The sequence below is a fragment of the Oreochromis niloticus genome, linkage group LG9, assembly GCF_001858045.2.
Source record: "Oreochromis niloticus isolate F11D_XX linkage group LG9, O_niloticus_UMD_NMBU, whole genome shotgun sequence".
NCBI lineage: Eukaryota > Metazoa > Chordata > Actinopteri > Cichliformes > Cichlidae > Oreochromis > Oreochromis niloticus.
In genome coordinates, this window is record NC_031974.2 from 21,302,271 (window position 1) to 21,318,754 (window position 16,484).

Consider the following 16,484-nt stretch of genomic DNA (forward strand, 5'->3'; position numbering starts at 1 on the left):
GACAAAATTTTGCTCAGAAACTTTCTCTGATTTATATTCTTATGATTGCATTTTAAACTTCTTTAAGTTACATAAACTTGGTTTCAGTGTAAATTCTGAAAACGGTCGAAATTGTGGATATATTTTAAGCGCATGTTCTGTATGCCACATCGCGCCAGACCTCAGTAATCACACACACATTTGCCTGCCAGATAAATATAATCCGGTGCACAGAGAAGAAGATACAGTGCAGCCCATAGGGAGAAATAATACTGCTATATTGTACAACACTGCCACCTTGTGGACAGAGGTGATATAGCGTGCCAGTTTATTGGTTGGGCGCTCTGTCGTCACTTCCGACATATGACTTTCCCCGGGAAGCCGATTTGGCGCGAGCTGTTCTGTTGTTGTGTTGACCTGCCATAACCGTACGAATAAATAAGACAAAACCACCACTTCTCGCCATGGCTCCAGTGTCAAACCCTGACAAAGACATGGACGCTCCGGACGGCGGTGAGTTTTGGGCCTCGCGCCTCTGTTTTTGCTGACTTTTGGCGACATTGCGGTGGGAAAGCAAAGAAGCTAGCTGACACGCTAGCTAGTTCAGATTATGTTAATACACCTGCTATCAGGCTTCGGTCATTAACACCCAAAGTGCCCACCGTTGTCTGCTTGCCAGCGTTTTACACTGTTAAATGAGTATTATTAAGGTTCAAGCAGGAGGACATGAAGGTAAATATAGGTAGCTAGCAGAAGAGCGCTGATGTGGAGGTCTGTTAACTCGCCACTAAAACCTTCTGTGGCGCTTCGAGAACGAGAAAAATCTATATAACGACCACCAGTAAGTCTTCAGACGTTTAAATTGAATGGTAAAAGAAACACAAGGGTCAGGTCGATCTGGTATATGCGTATTATATGTTTGAAGAAACGAGTCAAACGTCCTTCCTTATACTGCGTTGTCTTGAACCTCTCCTCAGACGATGGAAGTGAAGCCTGTGGTTTGGCGAAGACTCGCTCCAGACGGGAGAAACGGGAGAAGGTGGGGAGGAAGTCCGCACTGGAACAGCTCAAGAAGGCTAAGATGGGAGAGAAGATCAAATATGAGGTATGAAAGGCAGCCTTATCACTGGTTTCTGCTTCAAGGTGTGTGAAGAATATGTTAATTTGCATCAAACACCTGTTTTAACTCCTTCACTGTGACTTAATAAACAAAGCTGGTTAAGTATCTTCATACTTCCTTTTACAGCATCTGTTTTTCACTCATTAAAATGATTCATGCTGTTCTCTATCCTAGGATGCTGTATGCAGGTGTCATATCACAGTAGTACACCTGTGTTTTAACCAGTGTTGTGTTTTTCAGGTGAAGGAGTTCAGCAGTGTGTATGAGGAGGTGGATGAGGATGAGTACTCAAAGATGGTACGAGAGAGGCAAGAGGATGACTGGATTATTGATGACGGTTAGTGTCAGTCAGCCTGCTGTAGGAATATTTATACTGTGCCAACGTCACAATTGTTTTATTACCTCTTCTTTTTTCTTTCTTTTTTTTTGCCAGATGGAACAGGATACGTGGAGGATGGACGAGAAATTTTTGACGATGATTTGGATGATGATGTAGTAGAAGACAAAAGGGGTAAACACAAGGAGTTGATTACATTTTCTGGAGTAAGTTGTCCAGATCAGGTGCATGAATAGGTTTTGTTTGTTTTATCAGGAAAAGGAGGCGCCAAAGGAGGTGACTCAAAGAAGAATGTGAAGAAATCTGTCGTAGCCAAACCCAACAGCATTAAGAGCCTATTCATGAACAGCAACGTCAAGAGGCCTGCTGAGGTATGTGTTTGTTAGCATCTTTGATTTGCTTCTGTGAAAAATGCCCCATGCAGGTCTACATGTAAGGATTTCTGTGCCTGCATGGTGCTTTGGATATTCCAGTCAGTGTAAAGCTCAAAAACATCCAGCTTTTTTTTGTTTGTTTGTTTGTTTGTTTGTTTTTGTCCTTATGCATTTATCAGATGTTTTTGTACTCTTGTCTCTTACAGAAAGATGTTGATCTGTCCAAAGATGACCTGTTAGGGGATATCTTGCAGGACCTGCACTCTGAGGTTGGTAATTCTTCATTTAAAAATGTGACAGTAGTCTGTAGCAAGGCGTTTTCATCTATTAACCACACTTGAGATTACACATGCTGTTCTAAAACCTGCAGTCTTTTATTAGGTTTCTCTTCACGCCATTTTGACTTTTTTCCTGTTTGGGCATGATGACATATTCCCTTCTGCTTTTTCTTTTTCTTTTAAAGGCCGTAATTTCTTTCTATTGGTATCTTAGCCTTTGTTAATGTGGCTTTAAAATATGCTCCGTCTTTCCAGAAACCAGCTCTTCTGACTCCTCCACCTGTGGTGACTCTAAAGAAAAAGAAATCTGTGGGATCACCCATGAATCCCTTCTCTATCAAACCTCAGTTGCCAAAGGTAACTCAGCCCACCCTCCTAATCAAAGGATATTGATTATCTCTTTAGACAAATTTATAAAGTGGCTTACCTGAAATTATAATGAATCATCATCCCTTTGATAGCAGGACTCGCCCTCAGCAGCTGGGTTAAAGGCAAAAGTGATTCGAACGCCACCATCACAGTCTGCCCCCAGGTCATCAGTCCGCCCTCCCTCCTCCACATCTGCTTCTCCTATGGCAAAGCAGAAGGTAAAAGTGGAAAAACTGAATGAAGAAGACAAGAACGAAGAAGAAGGTAATGAAGATGGTTTCTAATCTTTTGCCCTTTTTTTGCTTTGTGAAAAGTTTATGCACTAACTTTACATTTTAACGTGTTCCTCAGTGAATGATGCCATGGCATTTGATGAGATGGACTTTGATGAACCGATGGAGGTTGGCCTCGAGGAGGAGGCACCTGTAGTGAAAGACGACGCGGAGTCTAAACCTGAAGTAGCAGCAGTGACTGCAGTCAAAGTTGAGGCCAAAGCTGAACCTCAGGACCCAGTCCTCATGTGAGTTTTTTATGCCTTTAGTCCAACCTCATCTTATTTCCCATAGTTGTAGTTCTATGGGTCGTGCTAAAATTGCTGTGTCTTCCAGTCTGGAGGAAACGAAGCAAGGACAAGGAAAATATAAAATGCATATAGCAAAGTTAACACGATGTTTACATAAGTCAGTTTAAATGCCCTTTAAACAGGTGTTTAGTCCTGTGCCATCTGTTCCTCCCGTGGTTTACCTGCACATGCCGGTGTTTCTAAAGGAATTCGAAAAGCTAAATGCGATGGCTGATTATTGCATGGGCTATTATGAAAATGACTGCAATTCAGTTCACTTCAATGGTTCACAAATCTGTCTGGGTCAAACGGCAGGGCTCCATACAGTAAAGAAAAAGACGAAACATGTCACACTTCTGTGTCACACCTGCAGTCAACCCCCCACAAAACATTGCTGGACTCATTAAGGTCTGAAATGATTGTAGCTGTGAGTAACTCCAGATTAAAAATAAAAATCTAAGCCGTCTTGTTGTGTTGTCAACTTGCATGAAATCAAAAATGAATTCCCCAGCAAGTGAGCAGCATTTAATGTTCCTCACGCTTGTTTTTAAAAACATGGGAGTCTTGTGTTGCCTGCTTTTATATTCACTGCTTTGTGCAGTCACCTTGATGATTGCAGGTGCAGTTAGCATGACCCACAGAACTAATTATGTTCTTAAACTGGAATGGTTTGCATATGAGCAGATGAGTTTTTAGCAGTTTCTTTGCTGTGTTCCTTGTCAAGGTCCAGCAGAATTGGAAGCTCTTGGGGACAAGAGGAGGAGGGCGGAGCTAACGACGCTCCGGCCGAGGTGCAGGTCGATTCCAGCCAACTTCCTCTGGTGGAGGGGCCAGATGGGGAGCAGGTTTTCCGCTTTTACTGGTTGGATGCCTTCGAAGACCCATACAACCAACCAGGTGGGTCCCATTTTCACCCACTGTGAGGATTAAATACAATGCGGTTACATTTACTGTTTTTAAAAAATCATGGGCAGGTTTGTAGAGCTCACACTGATATGCGAATTTAAATTAAAGGTGTGGTATACCTGTTTGGAAAAGTGTGGATTGAGTCTGCAAAGTCTCATGTCAGCTGCTGTGTTAGCGTCAAGAACATTGAACGGACCATGTACCTCCTACCTCGCGAATATGTAAGTTTCATCTGTCGAAAAATTCATTACCTGTGAAAGTAGAAAGCTATGTGATTGTGTTATTTAACTATGATTGAGTTAAGTAGTATTTTTATTTGTTTTCCTCTACAAAATATTAGCAATTGAATATATGGAACTATATTTGTTGGAATCTAAAAAGTGAGATGTAAGTTTTATACAGAAATATCTACTGATTACAAGTCTAATTAGTGTTTGTATTGTATTTAACAGAAGACAAACCCCAGGACCGGGGAGGTGTCCAACACTCCAGTAGGGATGATGGATGTGTACCAAGAGTTCAACGAGCTCTCTGAGAAGTTTAAGATCATGAAGTTCAAGTCGAAGGTCTGATTATGGACTGTAAAGTGTGAATGTAGTCATGTTTTTAGCTTGTGTTTGATTTCTTTTTCTTGTCCTACAGAAAGTGGAGAAGAACTATGCGTTTGAAATTCCTGATGTGCCCACTCAGTGCGAGTACCTGGAAGTCAGATATTCTGTGAGCAGACTTGTATATATGCTATTCTCACATTGTCCACGCTTTATCCAGTTCTTTATGTTTAAATAAGCTTTAATCCTTTGGGAAATATTGTTTTGCAGGCTGAGTTCCCCTCGCTGCCTTCTGACCTTAAGGGGGCGACCTTTTCCCACATTTTTGGAACCAATACATCCAGGCTGGAGCACTTTCTCCTCAGCAGGAAGATTAAAGGCCCTTGCTGGTTGGATATCAAGTCACCACGTGAGTAGGAGATGTAGACTTTTGTATTACTGATGAAAGATTTTACTGAGTTTAATGTTATCTGTTGGAATTCTGCAAAAAATTTCAGATGACATGTTAAACTTTGTCTCTAAACTTCACTGTGTCAATGTTAGAGCTAATGAACCAGCCGGTCAGCTGGTGTAAGGTGGAGGCGCTCTCTCTGAGGAGTGATTTAATCTCCGTGGTCAAAGATCTCCCACCTCCACCACTCACTGTCATGTCCATCAGTCTCAAGACTGTCCAGAACCCTAAAACTCACCAAAATGAGGTCAGAACACACAATCAAATATCCTGCTGGATACTGTGATTTTATGGTTTTTGCAAACAGACTGAAATTCTAAAGAAGTGAGGACTCAATGCAGTATTTTCCCCTGCAGATTGTGTCTCTAGCTGCGCTTATACACTATCGCTTCCACATGGATAAAGCTCCTCCTCAGCCTCCGTACCAGACTCATTTCTGCGGTGAGTTTTTTCATGGCGTCGCACATGAGAATGTAGTCTTTGCATGCATAGTTATTTAACAGACTGCTGTTTATTTTAACAATCCCCAGCCTTAACATGTAAAACAAAATGTCGGTTAAGAAGTAAAACCACAGACTAAACGAGTGGGCTTGTCATTTTATTATTTGTCTTCTCAGTTATCAGTAGACCAGCTGACTGCATCTTTCCTTATGACTTCAAAGAGGCTGTGAGAAAGAAGGTGAGCGCGTGTCCAGATGTAAACCTCAGCGTGTTTGCACTCATTCATAAACTTCATAATCAGAAACTTCAGCTTTAAACATGCATACTAACGTTTAGTGCACAAATCTGGGATTCATCATCTTCCGGATGTTGTCCGTACTCTGCCTGAAAACTTTAAAACTGACTCAAATGACACAAACAAATTCTGGGACATCCCTCTCTATTTTTCCTCTAATGTTTCATATACAGTACATGCAACATACTGCTCTTTTGTCCAGCATGTTAACAGTTTTCCTTTTGTTAATCACCATGTTTTTTTGGACACTTTTATGGATGTCTTAGTTGATTTTGACAATTCATATTAGCAAGCATTGGAGTTTTTCTCGTTTTTGCTGCATTCATCATACTGGACTTTACTGGAACAAGCTTCATCTTCTGCTGTGCCAGTTATTTGTTTTAATTTTTTATTTTTCTATCGATGGTCTGTTATCAGTAGCGTATCACTGCTGTCGAGCACGTTTAGGAAATTTCTTTCTGCACAATACAGGGAACAGCTGTGACTGGAATACACGAGCACATCAGTGGTGATTGAGGGAGCGCTTGATTTGCTTTTTGTTTTATTGGTGTAGCACGCATTTCCAATATCCCTCATTGAAGTTTGGGAAGCCAAAATTGTGAATGTGATTAAAATTCAGTTAATTTTGCTGCTTTACATGGAACTTGAATAGAAACACTTTAAAAAAAAAATCATTTATTTGTTTGACAGACAGTATAATTTATAAATGTCAGTTAAAAACATATTTTGGGTTGATGACTATGTCAGAAGTAGGGTGCTGTATTTTAGTGAAAACACTGATGGTGTGACTCGCTCTGTTAGAATGGGAAGGTGGAGATCGCTTCTACAGAGAGGACCCTGCTCGGCTTCTTCCTGGCCAAGATGCACAAGATTGACCCTGATGTGCTGGTGGTGAGTAGGAGACGTTGAGATTGTGATAATGATTTTTAATTGGGTTTGAAGTTATATTGTTTTTTTCTCTGGCTAAAAACACTGTACATGTTTGTTTTCTGTAGGGTCATGACATCTTTGGATTTGACTTGGAAGTTCTTCTCCAGCGCATCAATGTGTGTAAGGTTCCCCATTGGTCAAAAATTGGACGCCTCAGGAGGTCCAATATGCCCAAATTAGGGGTAAGAAAACAAATTTGCTGAGAAGTTTTTCTTTGAATGTATTAGAAAGAGGGGAAAAAAAAGCTTTATGTTGTTTTGTGCTGGTGCTTTTGAATCTGCAGGGTCGTAGTGCCTTTGCAGAGAAGAACGCCACCTGTGGCCGTCTGGTGTGTGACGTGGAGATCTCAGCCAAAGAGCTGATTCGCTGTAAAAGTTATCATCTGACTGAACTCACTGCTCAGGTGCTGAAGACTGAGAGAATCACAGTCCCACAGGAAGACATTAAAAACCTCTACAGGTAAATACATGTAAAGGGTAATTTCACCAAAAACACAGGATAAGAAGTAGAAGTCACTTCTTTTGTATTATTCATCTTTAAAGTTTCTACATGTTATTTCTTTGCTCACAAATCAATGTGGGAAATAATATGTGTACATTAATATATGAATGAATATGTGTGTCAGTGACTCTCCTCACCTCCTGTACCTGTTGGAGTTGACATGGACAGACGCCAAGTTGATCCTCCAGATCATGTGTGAGCTCAACGTGCTGCCGCTCGCCCTGCAGATCACCAATATTGCTGGAAATGTCATGGTAATGCCAACAATGCTGCTGTTTCTTTAGCATAATTTAACATGCACAATGATCTTATAGTTTGGCTGAGCCACAAAACTCAAACTGACAGTTTGCAGAATACCAGGGTATTAACATTCAATTAGTCACATACTTATAATGCACTCTCTCAACTGATCAAGAAAAGCATTACAAGTCTAAACCACAGGGCTAAAACCTGCAGGGCTGTGTGCTGTAGGTCTGGGTAAGATGTTGATATTTATATGCTGGATTGTCATGTGCGTTCTGTATCTTGGTATTTTCTGCAAAAGCAACAGGTGAGATGTTGAAAGCAGCTTTATTCAAACAGAGTTCTCATTTCAAAAAGCATAAAATTTAATTGTAGGGTCGTATTTTAAAGCAGCTGGTTTCAGGAGCTGCAGTTTTACATATTTGTGTTGGAAATAATAACTGTTTCACTGAGTTTTCAATCAATTCCTGTTTTGCGAGTTTCTTGATATCATAAATTTAGCATTTAGTACCAATAACAGAATTACATGACCTTTGGTATCCAGTTTAATACAGCTAAAATGGCAAACATGTATATCAGGGCGATCACACAAAGTATTTTCACACCGTAGTCTTTCTGCCTTTCTGATTATTGAGTTGGGGCAGATTTAAAGTGACTATAGACCAACTGATATCCTATATTTTATCTTTTTTTAACAGAGATTCAAAAAATCTGACATTCCAATTTATCAGCTAATATATAATGTTTTTTCTTTTGTGTTTTGGACATACAATACAGTAAACAGACTTCCCACTCCCAACATTTGTTATTTTTACTTGTTTATTTACTCATTTACTGTAGCATCCCCGGTTGAAAAGATGGTCTCTCAAACTGATGGTTCACAATCCTTTTATTAAACAGCCGGTGTATGTGAACACACCGTAAGAGCTACAACATACAGAATAAAAGACTATTAGTAAATCAAACAGTGTGTTACCTTTAACCTTTTGACTTATTTATTAATCACAAATTAATTCTCTTTACCTTACATAACAAATAACACTGAAACTTGTAAATTATTGCATATAACAGTGAAATCGTTGCATCGCTGCCTAAACATGACGAGGTACGTTAGCACCCTCTAGTGGGTGAAAACTTAGCCTTTATCCTTAGTAGCGGTCAGCAGCTATATGCTCCGTAAAACAGCAAAGTACATATCCACAAGACAAACTTTGTTACAAACCTTGTTCCCTCATCAACCAGGTGCTAAGAAACTGCTTTCAACTCAGGATTGCACCTTTATAGCCGTTCTTTTTCCCATTCCCGTCCATTAACCATAGAGCACACCTTCTCGCTGTGCATTAAAACCCGCGCTTCTGCTATATAGTTAATTTACAGCACCTTGTCGCTCTGTGACTTTCAAAATAAAAGCATCCGCTGGGTCCAAGCTCTAACAATATAATAGCCACTCATAAGTTTACAAAACACTTTACAAAATATTAATGAGGTCATTTACATTTACCTTCTACCCAGCTCTGCTTGGATCAGCTCTTTGGTCCAAATGTGTGTGCCCTCTGGTGGGCAAATTATACAATGTCAGCGCAAATAACATGGGTTGATGGGTTTTTCTCCAATCTTTTATCTACTTTTTAAAATTTTTTATAATGCTGATATCAGTAACAAGAAACTAAACATGCTGTCACAATCCACTCACGCTTGTTTGACAAAGACATCAGTTTTACTTCACAAAACTTCATTCATTAGTGTTTTTAACCGACTTGTAACATGTTTTCCCATTTTCTTTGAGGCAAAACAAAATCCTTTTTTTGACATCTTGTTCTGGAAGCTCTAATTGCCGTATGTGACAGAAAATGTCCTGGAAAATGAATTTTTGTCTCTGCAGTCTCGTACTCTGATGGGAGGCCGCTCGGAGAGGAACGAGTTCCTGCTGCTTCATGCCTTCCACGAGAAAGACTACATCGTCCCTGACAAACCTTCTTTCAAAAAAGCACAGCTCGAGACGGTGAAGATGCAGCCAAATAACACACGCAGCTGAATTTTTGTTTTTTCCAAATTAGTTAATTGAAATAAAGCTCCTTCTATTTTTTTCTTTTTTCTTTTTTTTTCCAGGCTGAAGGCGAAGATGATGTGGATGCAGGCAAAGGCAAGAGGAAGAAGAAGGCAGCCTATGCTGGAGGTTTGGTGCTGGATCCTAAAGTTGGTAAGCACTGGGCATGTCTAAAAAGTGTATTTACTCACCTTGTCTGTTCATGTTTACGTCATTATTTTAACTCTCTTCTTCTCATTTTTAGGTTTCTATGATAAGTTTGTGCTGCTGCTTGACTTCAACAGTCTGTATCCTTCAATCATCCAAGAGTTCAACATCTGCTTCACCACCGTGCAGAGGGAGGCTCAGAACTCCCAGAAGAAGAAAGAGGTAGTGTTCAAAAACTGTGGTCACAAGATATGTTTATAGGTTGAGCCTGTTGTCCTGCTACTTTAATGCTAAATGCTTCAGAGTCAAGATTCAATTCATTTACACACTTTTGACTTGTGTTTAAATGGCAACAGGAGGATGAACCAGAGGAAATTCCCGAGATTCCAGATCCTAACCTAGAAATGGGAATCCTGCCTAAGGAAATCAGGAAGCTGGTTGAACGGCGTAAGCAGGTCAAAGGGCTCATGAAACAGCAAGACATCAACCCAGATCTCTACCTGCAGGTACACACGTGATTACACGTGAACACACACTGGCGGTAGGGGTGGTATTTGTGAGCTTGTGTCAGAATAGAATAGAGAAGCTTTATTGTTATTGCATGTGATGTCTTTCATGAATGAAAAACCTCTTTTCCATTAGTACCTACTCACCACAGTTTTCAGGGTTTTCCATTAGGTCATAGTACCCCCTGCTCGGCCAGGGCTCCAAAGCGATCCGAGCAGGTACTAAAATGCAACGTCATCAGACTGCACGCCACTGATTAGCTGATCAGTGGCGCCTTGTTCCCAAAATTCAAAACCACCTTTTTTTTAAAAACCCGGCAACGAGGGAAATGGCTACAAGAATCAACGCTGTGGTCCCCAAGTCGGATGAAAAGTCACAGACGGAGCAGCAGGTTTATCGTCGCCTCGATGTCCACCTTTGTTATAGCGTTCGTGTCGCATACTAATTACGTCACGGGATGCCCAGACGTGTTGCTATAACAACAACCAAGCACATTAGGTGGTATTCAGTTGTTATGCAACACCAGACTATCCGAGTCAAGCCCTGGCAAGTCGATCCGATTAGATACTAATGGAAAGGGGGCTAAAGTTGCACACATACTCAATAAATGAAAAACAATATGTAATAATATATAAAAACCAATGCAGTGTATAAAACAGTGTACCTAAGAAGTAGCAGAAACTTAGATGAGAATGATTGAAAGCTCAGTGTACAAGGTGCTGTTACTGTGCATCTACTGATATAGAGCTATTAGAATGATGATACTGGAAAGTGAGACTGTCTTTCACTGAGTTCCATCTGTTGGATAAAGACTGTTCCTGAATCTGGAAGTGTGGGTCTTTAGATCCTGTTTTCCAGACAAACGACAACAAAGTGAATACATGATTAAAGTCCTTTATAATGTTGGAGCCATACCATATCAGATTACTTAAATCTGTTGATAAATATTTTGCTGCGCTGCACTTCTTTTAGCCGGTTTTCCCATTGGAATATTTTTGTCCCTCAGTACGACATCCGTCAGAAGGCTCTGAAGCTGACTGCTAACAGTATGTACGGTTGCCTGGGATTCAGCTACAGCCGCTTTTACGCCAAGCCACTTGCTGCCCTGGTTACACACAAGGGTAGGGAGGTGAGTAGACAAACACACTGCTGACTCTGTAGGCTATGTGGACACCTAGAGTTTTAGCTGTAAAGCTTTTTTTTTTAGAGCAGTATCTGGATCTATAAAAGGGATCAAAGCTTTTGGTTGGCACCAGATACACTGAGACTGATTAAATACAAGTTTATCCTACTTTCTTTTGAAAAGTGTAAAGAACAGTCCCACGTTCATCCACAAGAGGGCACTGCTACATTATATTCAGCACTGTGCAACACTCCTCACTGTGGCCTATTTTCTTTGACTTGTCATTTGTTTTCTGCTTTATCCTGACTCACATTTGTTTCTACAAATGTCTTTGTTTCTCCCACACCCTGTGCCCTTTTCTGTCTTCCAAATATGATTACATCTTCAATTTAATTTAGTCAGAATAAGAGACTTGCCTTATTTTCGGTGATATCAGTGACACTATGCAAGTATTTTCCAATAACAGAATGCCACGGGCACTCTTGAATCTAACACTCTCCATTTAGTCTCATTGTGTAAGCACTTCTTTCAACACACAAATGGAATGACAGGGGCATGCACGCTCAATAAATTGGTGCAAAGCAGCATGTGTACTGCATGACATAAACAGCTAAAGCTGGTATTGTAACTGAACACCCCCCCACACATGAGCACACACACACACTCACACTCTCCCACTATGTCAGTGGTAGTACTCATGTTCATTTAATGAGCTCTAACAGTACAAGTCCTCAGCAGAGGCATCAGGCTTTGCCTCAGGGGAGTCCTTCATTAAGATCCCCTTACACACTCATTGTGCTCCCTAATAGAGGGCAGGGCAGTAACTCACTGTGCGTGTTTGTTATTTTGTCAGTCCGTTTGGGCCTCCAGTCATGCTTGTTGTTCAGCTGACAGAGCTACATTGTTAAAGTTGTGTATTGGATTTGCTGCTGCAGGTGGGAGTTTCTGTCCCTCAACACTTCACCGCTTATATCTTGTATTATCAACAGCCTGAGGTAGATGGGTTCATTTACATTTGTACCTCCTGCTTGCTTTACATAATCCGGGAAGCATCACCATTCGCGTGTAAGGAGTAGACTAGATTTCCATTATTCGAAGGCTTTGCTCTTGCCCGTGTTGCTAGATTTAGAAGCCCTAATTTAATCATGTGGAATAGACTTACAGCTAGCAGCTATTTTCATGACCTTTCTTGGTGATTTATTTGTTGTATAAAAACTGAAACCTCAAAGTTATTTATCACAAGAGGCCCAGAAATCCAAATTTAGTTGGAGAAAGTGCTGACACAGATGTCACCATTAGTGAGTCACATTAAGATAGTTATATGCTACACCTTCAAGCTGATCACTCTGCTGGTGCCTGAAAGTAAGAAGGTTTCACTAGAACAGATTAGATGGGTTACGTTGAGAATACAGATACTGATGTCCAATGTCTATGCAGCAAAAGGGACTTTGCATCATACATAATGGGATTATACATATCTAACCAAGGCTGTATGAAAAACCTGTGAAGCATAAGTGGTGTAACAGTAAAATTATGCAGCTGGATCTCTTTTGTAATAGTCGGGCTGGAAGGATGTGACATTGTCCTTGCTTTTGAAAAAGTCTAAGAACAACTGATGTGTATATAAAAGATGGGTTTTTTTGTTTGTTTTTTGTGCTTCCTGAACAAAACCCATTCTATATCTGAATCTGGGACTCCTTTGCCCCCATATGGAGCTCACACTGATCGTGCCAAGTCCTTGTTACGGTCAGTATAAAAGATGGAGGTAGCTACAGTGATGTCACACATTGGTTTCTGAAGCCTTGAAGAGTGTTTTCATTTCGAATGCAGGTTTATTTTTTTAACCGGAAGCTATGTCCATGTTTAATACTTTTTGTGGTACTTGGTACAGATTGCTGTATCCTCTGTGTTGAGAAAAGGGCAGGGTGTAGATTAGGCTTGGTCGACTGACCCCTAATGCCACAGAGTATCAAACCCTCCGCGAGGCCTGGTGCAAGCCATGCGCGTCTGCCCCCTGCTTCTTCCACCTGTCCTATCAAAATAAAGCATAAAAACATAAATTATTGTTATTAAAGAGTCGCTTGGTTACCAGATTTTTACCTGATTATCTGTTGCAGTTACTCCTCAATGAAATGATTGTTACTTAATTAGTATTATTAATAATTATTACTCTAATTAGTATGTTCAGCGGTAAATGGACTTGTTCTTATGTAGCGCTTTTCTGCTCGACTCAAAGCGTTTTATACAACATGCCTCAGTCACCCAGGCACTTCTTTCTTCCTAAGTAGTACTTTGTAACATTCACATTCTCATGAACGCATCAGAGGAGCAACTTGAGGTTCTGTATCTTACTTAGACATGCAGACGGGAACAGCCAGGTATTGAACAGCCAACCTTCCAGTTAGTAGAGGCCCTACATCCTCAGCTACAGCCACCCAAGTATGAAGTCAACCTCCAAGCCTCACAATGTGACACAAATACATTTGTCAGGATCAAATACTTTACTACTCTACAGTTATCCTTACACAGTTGCCGAACATTGTAAGCCTTAATACAGAAAGTTATACTGGCGGCATGTCTCGTTAGACTGCATTGGGTTTATCGAGGTGTACTTAATGTGTCAGCTGATTGTTTATACTAATAGTGATTCAGATGCTTTGCAGGTTTGTTGAAAACTAAAATTTCCTCCAAAGTTTTCTAAAACTTTTCAAGTTCTCCTGTGTGGCAGGGAGGCTGTAAGCAAATTGGATTTAGGACTTCAGTACACTCCAGAGTGACGCGACAAATTGGAGAGACGTGCATCAAAAAGGTCATCAGTCAGTGTGCGGCGTACACACGTACCTCGGCTTGCTGATGAAGCAGGAGATCCCACTTCACACAATCTTAGTGTTTTGTTTACTTTGTATCTATGATCCTACCACAACTCTATTTATATAGCAGCTTGTGTGTTTGGGGAGCGCGTGGCTTCAGCACCACCCCGCTGATAATAAGGCAACATGCTGTGGAGGATATTCTTTGAAATTTACGTTTACGTGACAGTTTTACTTGTATATAAATGTGTGTGTATATAAATCTTATAGAATCTAAAATAGGATTTTTGTAGGACCGTTTTTCCAGCACTTGAGCATCGTATGCTCTCTGGCTCGTCACGCAAAAGCAGCAGATCAGCAGTAGTACGAACCAAATGTGTCTGTTTTACTGAATTTGTACAGAGTTCTAAAGTTAACAGGAGGCAAGCTGAGTAGTTCTCGGTAGTTTCCGACTGCAGCGAGCCAGAAAAGCCAGCTGGCATTTATAACTGGGTTTCTAGTGTATTTGTGGGCATTGCCATTTGCACTCCCACCCCCATTTTAATCGTCACATTTGCACTCCACTTTCATCTCATGATTTAGGAGGCTTTTTATTTTTGTAATTGTAACACGTACACTGATCACCACTCTGTTCACAGTGTAAATCCACCCTCCTCCCGCGCCCCTGCGCGCGTTCCCTTCATCTGTTTGGACGAGTGTCCAGAGTGAATGTACATGTGTTCTCTGTATTTATTGATTGGCCCGGCTCTCATCTTTCTCTCGCTCTCGTTTTAAAATGAGGCCTAACCCCCCAGTGTGGCCGGATGGCTCAGGCTGCAGGCCACGGCAGTGTCTCAGCCCTGGGCTTAGATGGGGGTTGACAGACCCTTGGCTGTGGATCTTCTGATCAAATTTGCCAACTTAAGAGGGGAAAGCCCCCACTTACCTCTCCTCCTGATTCTTGTGCGTCTTCCTTGGGTATGTCTTCTATCTTGTGTGTGCACGCATGCCTGCATGTGTTAATACCCATCTGTGTGTGCGTGCACAAGTGCTACTGGCCGAACTCTGCCCTTTGTCGGGACCATTTGTTGTGGCCCTGTTCTGTCCTGGTATGTGTGGGTATTAAAGGGGGGGGATGATGGGTATTAAGAGGAAGGTGAAGGTTTAGGATTACACAGTCGAGGGTCCTCCACAGATTGATGTCCCCCTCAACCCCTCAGCGTTATTTTGGGTTCTTTTGTATGTTCGCCAGAGAGCTTTGGGTGCAGAGAAATGGTTGTATGACACAGACAGACAGCTTGCACACATGTGATTTTTTTTTTTTTTTTTTTTAAATTTTATTTATTTATTTTTTGTTAATGGGTTGATAAATGCATCTGTCACACCAGAAAGATTTTTATTGGCCACAGGCTGCTGGATCTCTGAATTCATCCAATAAATTAGGAGAATTCAATTTGGGGGGAAAAGGTTGCCGCAAACCTGCTTAGGGATGAGGAATCAGCTGCAGGATTAGAACAACTACATGATTTTTCCTTCGTTGGCCTGTGTTAGTGTTAATGTTTCTAGTCACTTGAAATGGCGAAGAGTGTACTTGAATTTCATTTGTGTTTATGAAATCAGAAGCTCGCTTTTAAAATTCTCAAGTTGTTTAGTTTGGCCTGCTTCTCTTGCATGATGGTGTGTTTACATCCTCTTAATCGAGTGATGTTCACAGCGCAGGCCGAGGGAAGCCGCTTATTGTTGCGGATCGCAGATTGGTTTGACCTTTGACTCTTTTGCCTGCAAATCTGACAACCATTAGCAGGTGTGTGTCTCTCAGGATGGAGGGTGACTCCTAAAAGCCATTCTGCTGTAATTGAGTCTCTGTCCTTGTGTTTAAAAACAGCCTGACAGGAGCTCGTAGTTGACATTATTGGCTGGCATGCAGAGTGAAGATAGAAGCTGGCTTCTGTAACGGAGCTGAGGGTGCAGAGAGGTCAGAGTTTGGTTTAGGTTAAACCCTCTCCCGTACGTACGTGTGTGCAGGGGTGCATGTGCTCGTAATGAAGTCTAAGTAAATATTGTTGCCCCTGGTGTCCCTTGTTCTGCTTCTGTATCATCTGTCTTGTCTCAAGAATCACAAATCGGTTCCCAGAATTAGACACAGGAATACCTGAACCACCCTATCACGTCTCATTTGTGGTCGCATCTGTCAGACTGCATGCTCTGATGTCGTGTGAGTAAATATTGTTGCCCTCATTTCTTTCATTGAGGGTTTCAGAATCACAGGAGTCATTTTTACATTTCCCTGAATTAGACATAAGAATACATAAGCCTGCCTACGCCGCCGGTGCGTTTGGGGAAATGAGGGCTGCGATGTTTCCATGATCCTGTAGTCCTCTTAAAGAGCGGGCTTTTCTCTTGATAGGAGTGGACTTAACAAATAGTCACATGGGAGCAGCGCTGCTATTCTGGCATCAATAGCGTGTCTGTGAGGGCGGACGGTGGACAGCGCAGGGGCTCAGAGTTTAAACGGCGACTTAGTAACACCTGCTAAT

The 16,484-nt window shown here is 41.3% G+C and overlaps 1 protein-coding gene across 2 annotated transcripts in view; it reads left to right on the plus strand.

The window, feature by feature from the left end:
- The first annotated feature begins 324 nt into the window (after positions 1 to 324).
- The window catches only part of pola1 (polymerase (DNA directed), alpha 1), a 56,202-nt gene continuing 40,042 nt past the window's right edge, over positions 325 to 16,484 (plus strand). Inside the window, exons 1-26 of one of the 2 annotated variants that reach the window (XM_005471767.3) lie at positions 325 to 492; positions 957 to 1,084; positions 1,340 to 1,436; positions 1,533 to 1,610; positions 1,692 to 1,807; positions 2,017 to 2,079; positions 2,344 to 2,445; positions 2,550 to 2,721; positions 2,809 to 2,977; positions 3,744 to 3,916; positions 4,034 to 4,146; positions 4,378 to 4,491; positions 4,568 to 4,642; positions 4,744 to 4,882; positions 5,017 to 5,171; positions 5,281 to 5,365; positions 5,542 to 5,603; positions 6,462 to 6,551; positions 6,656 to 6,772; positions 6,874 to 7,049; positions 7,216 to 7,345; positions 9,217 to 9,336; positions 9,444 to 9,534; positions 9,626 to 9,750; positions 9,885 to 10,034; positions 11,042 to 11,164. In XM_005471767.3, the coding sequence (XP_005471824.1) occupies positions 444 to 492; positions 957 to 1,084; positions 1,340 to 1,436; positions 1,533 to 1,610; positions 1,692 to 1,807; positions 2,017 to 2,079; positions 2,344 to 2,445; positions 2,550 to 2,721; positions 2,809 to 2,977; positions 3,744 to 3,916; positions 4,034 to 4,146; positions 4,378 to 4,491; positions 4,568 to 4,642; positions 4,744 to 4,882; positions 5,017 to 5,171; positions 5,281 to 5,365; positions 5,542 to 5,603; positions 6,462 to 6,551; positions 6,656 to 6,772; positions 6,874 to 7,049; positions 7,216 to 7,345; positions 9,217 to 9,336; positions 9,444 to 9,534; positions 9,626 to 9,750; positions 9,885 to 10,034; positions 11,042 to 11,164 (3,012 nt within the window). In that variant the 5' untranslated portion in view covers positions 325 to 443. The remainder of the gene's footprint in view (positions 493 to 956; positions 1,085 to 1,339; positions 1,437 to 1,532; positions 1,611 to 1,691; positions 1,808 to 2,016; positions 2,080 to 2,343; positions 2,446 to 2,549; positions 2,722 to 2,808; positions 2,978 to 3,743; positions 3,917 to 4,033; positions 4,147 to 4,377; positions 4,492 to 4,567; positions 4,643 to 4,743; positions 4,883 to 5,016; positions 5,172 to 5,280; positions 5,366 to 5,541; positions 5,604 to 6,461; positions 6,552 to 6,655; positions 6,773 to 6,873; positions 7,050 to 7,215; positions 7,346 to 9,216; positions 9,337 to 9,443; positions 9,535 to 9,625; positions 9,751 to 9,884; positions 10,035 to 11,041; positions 11,165 to 16,484) is intronic. The other variant, XM_003443582.4, reaches the window with a different exon arrangement.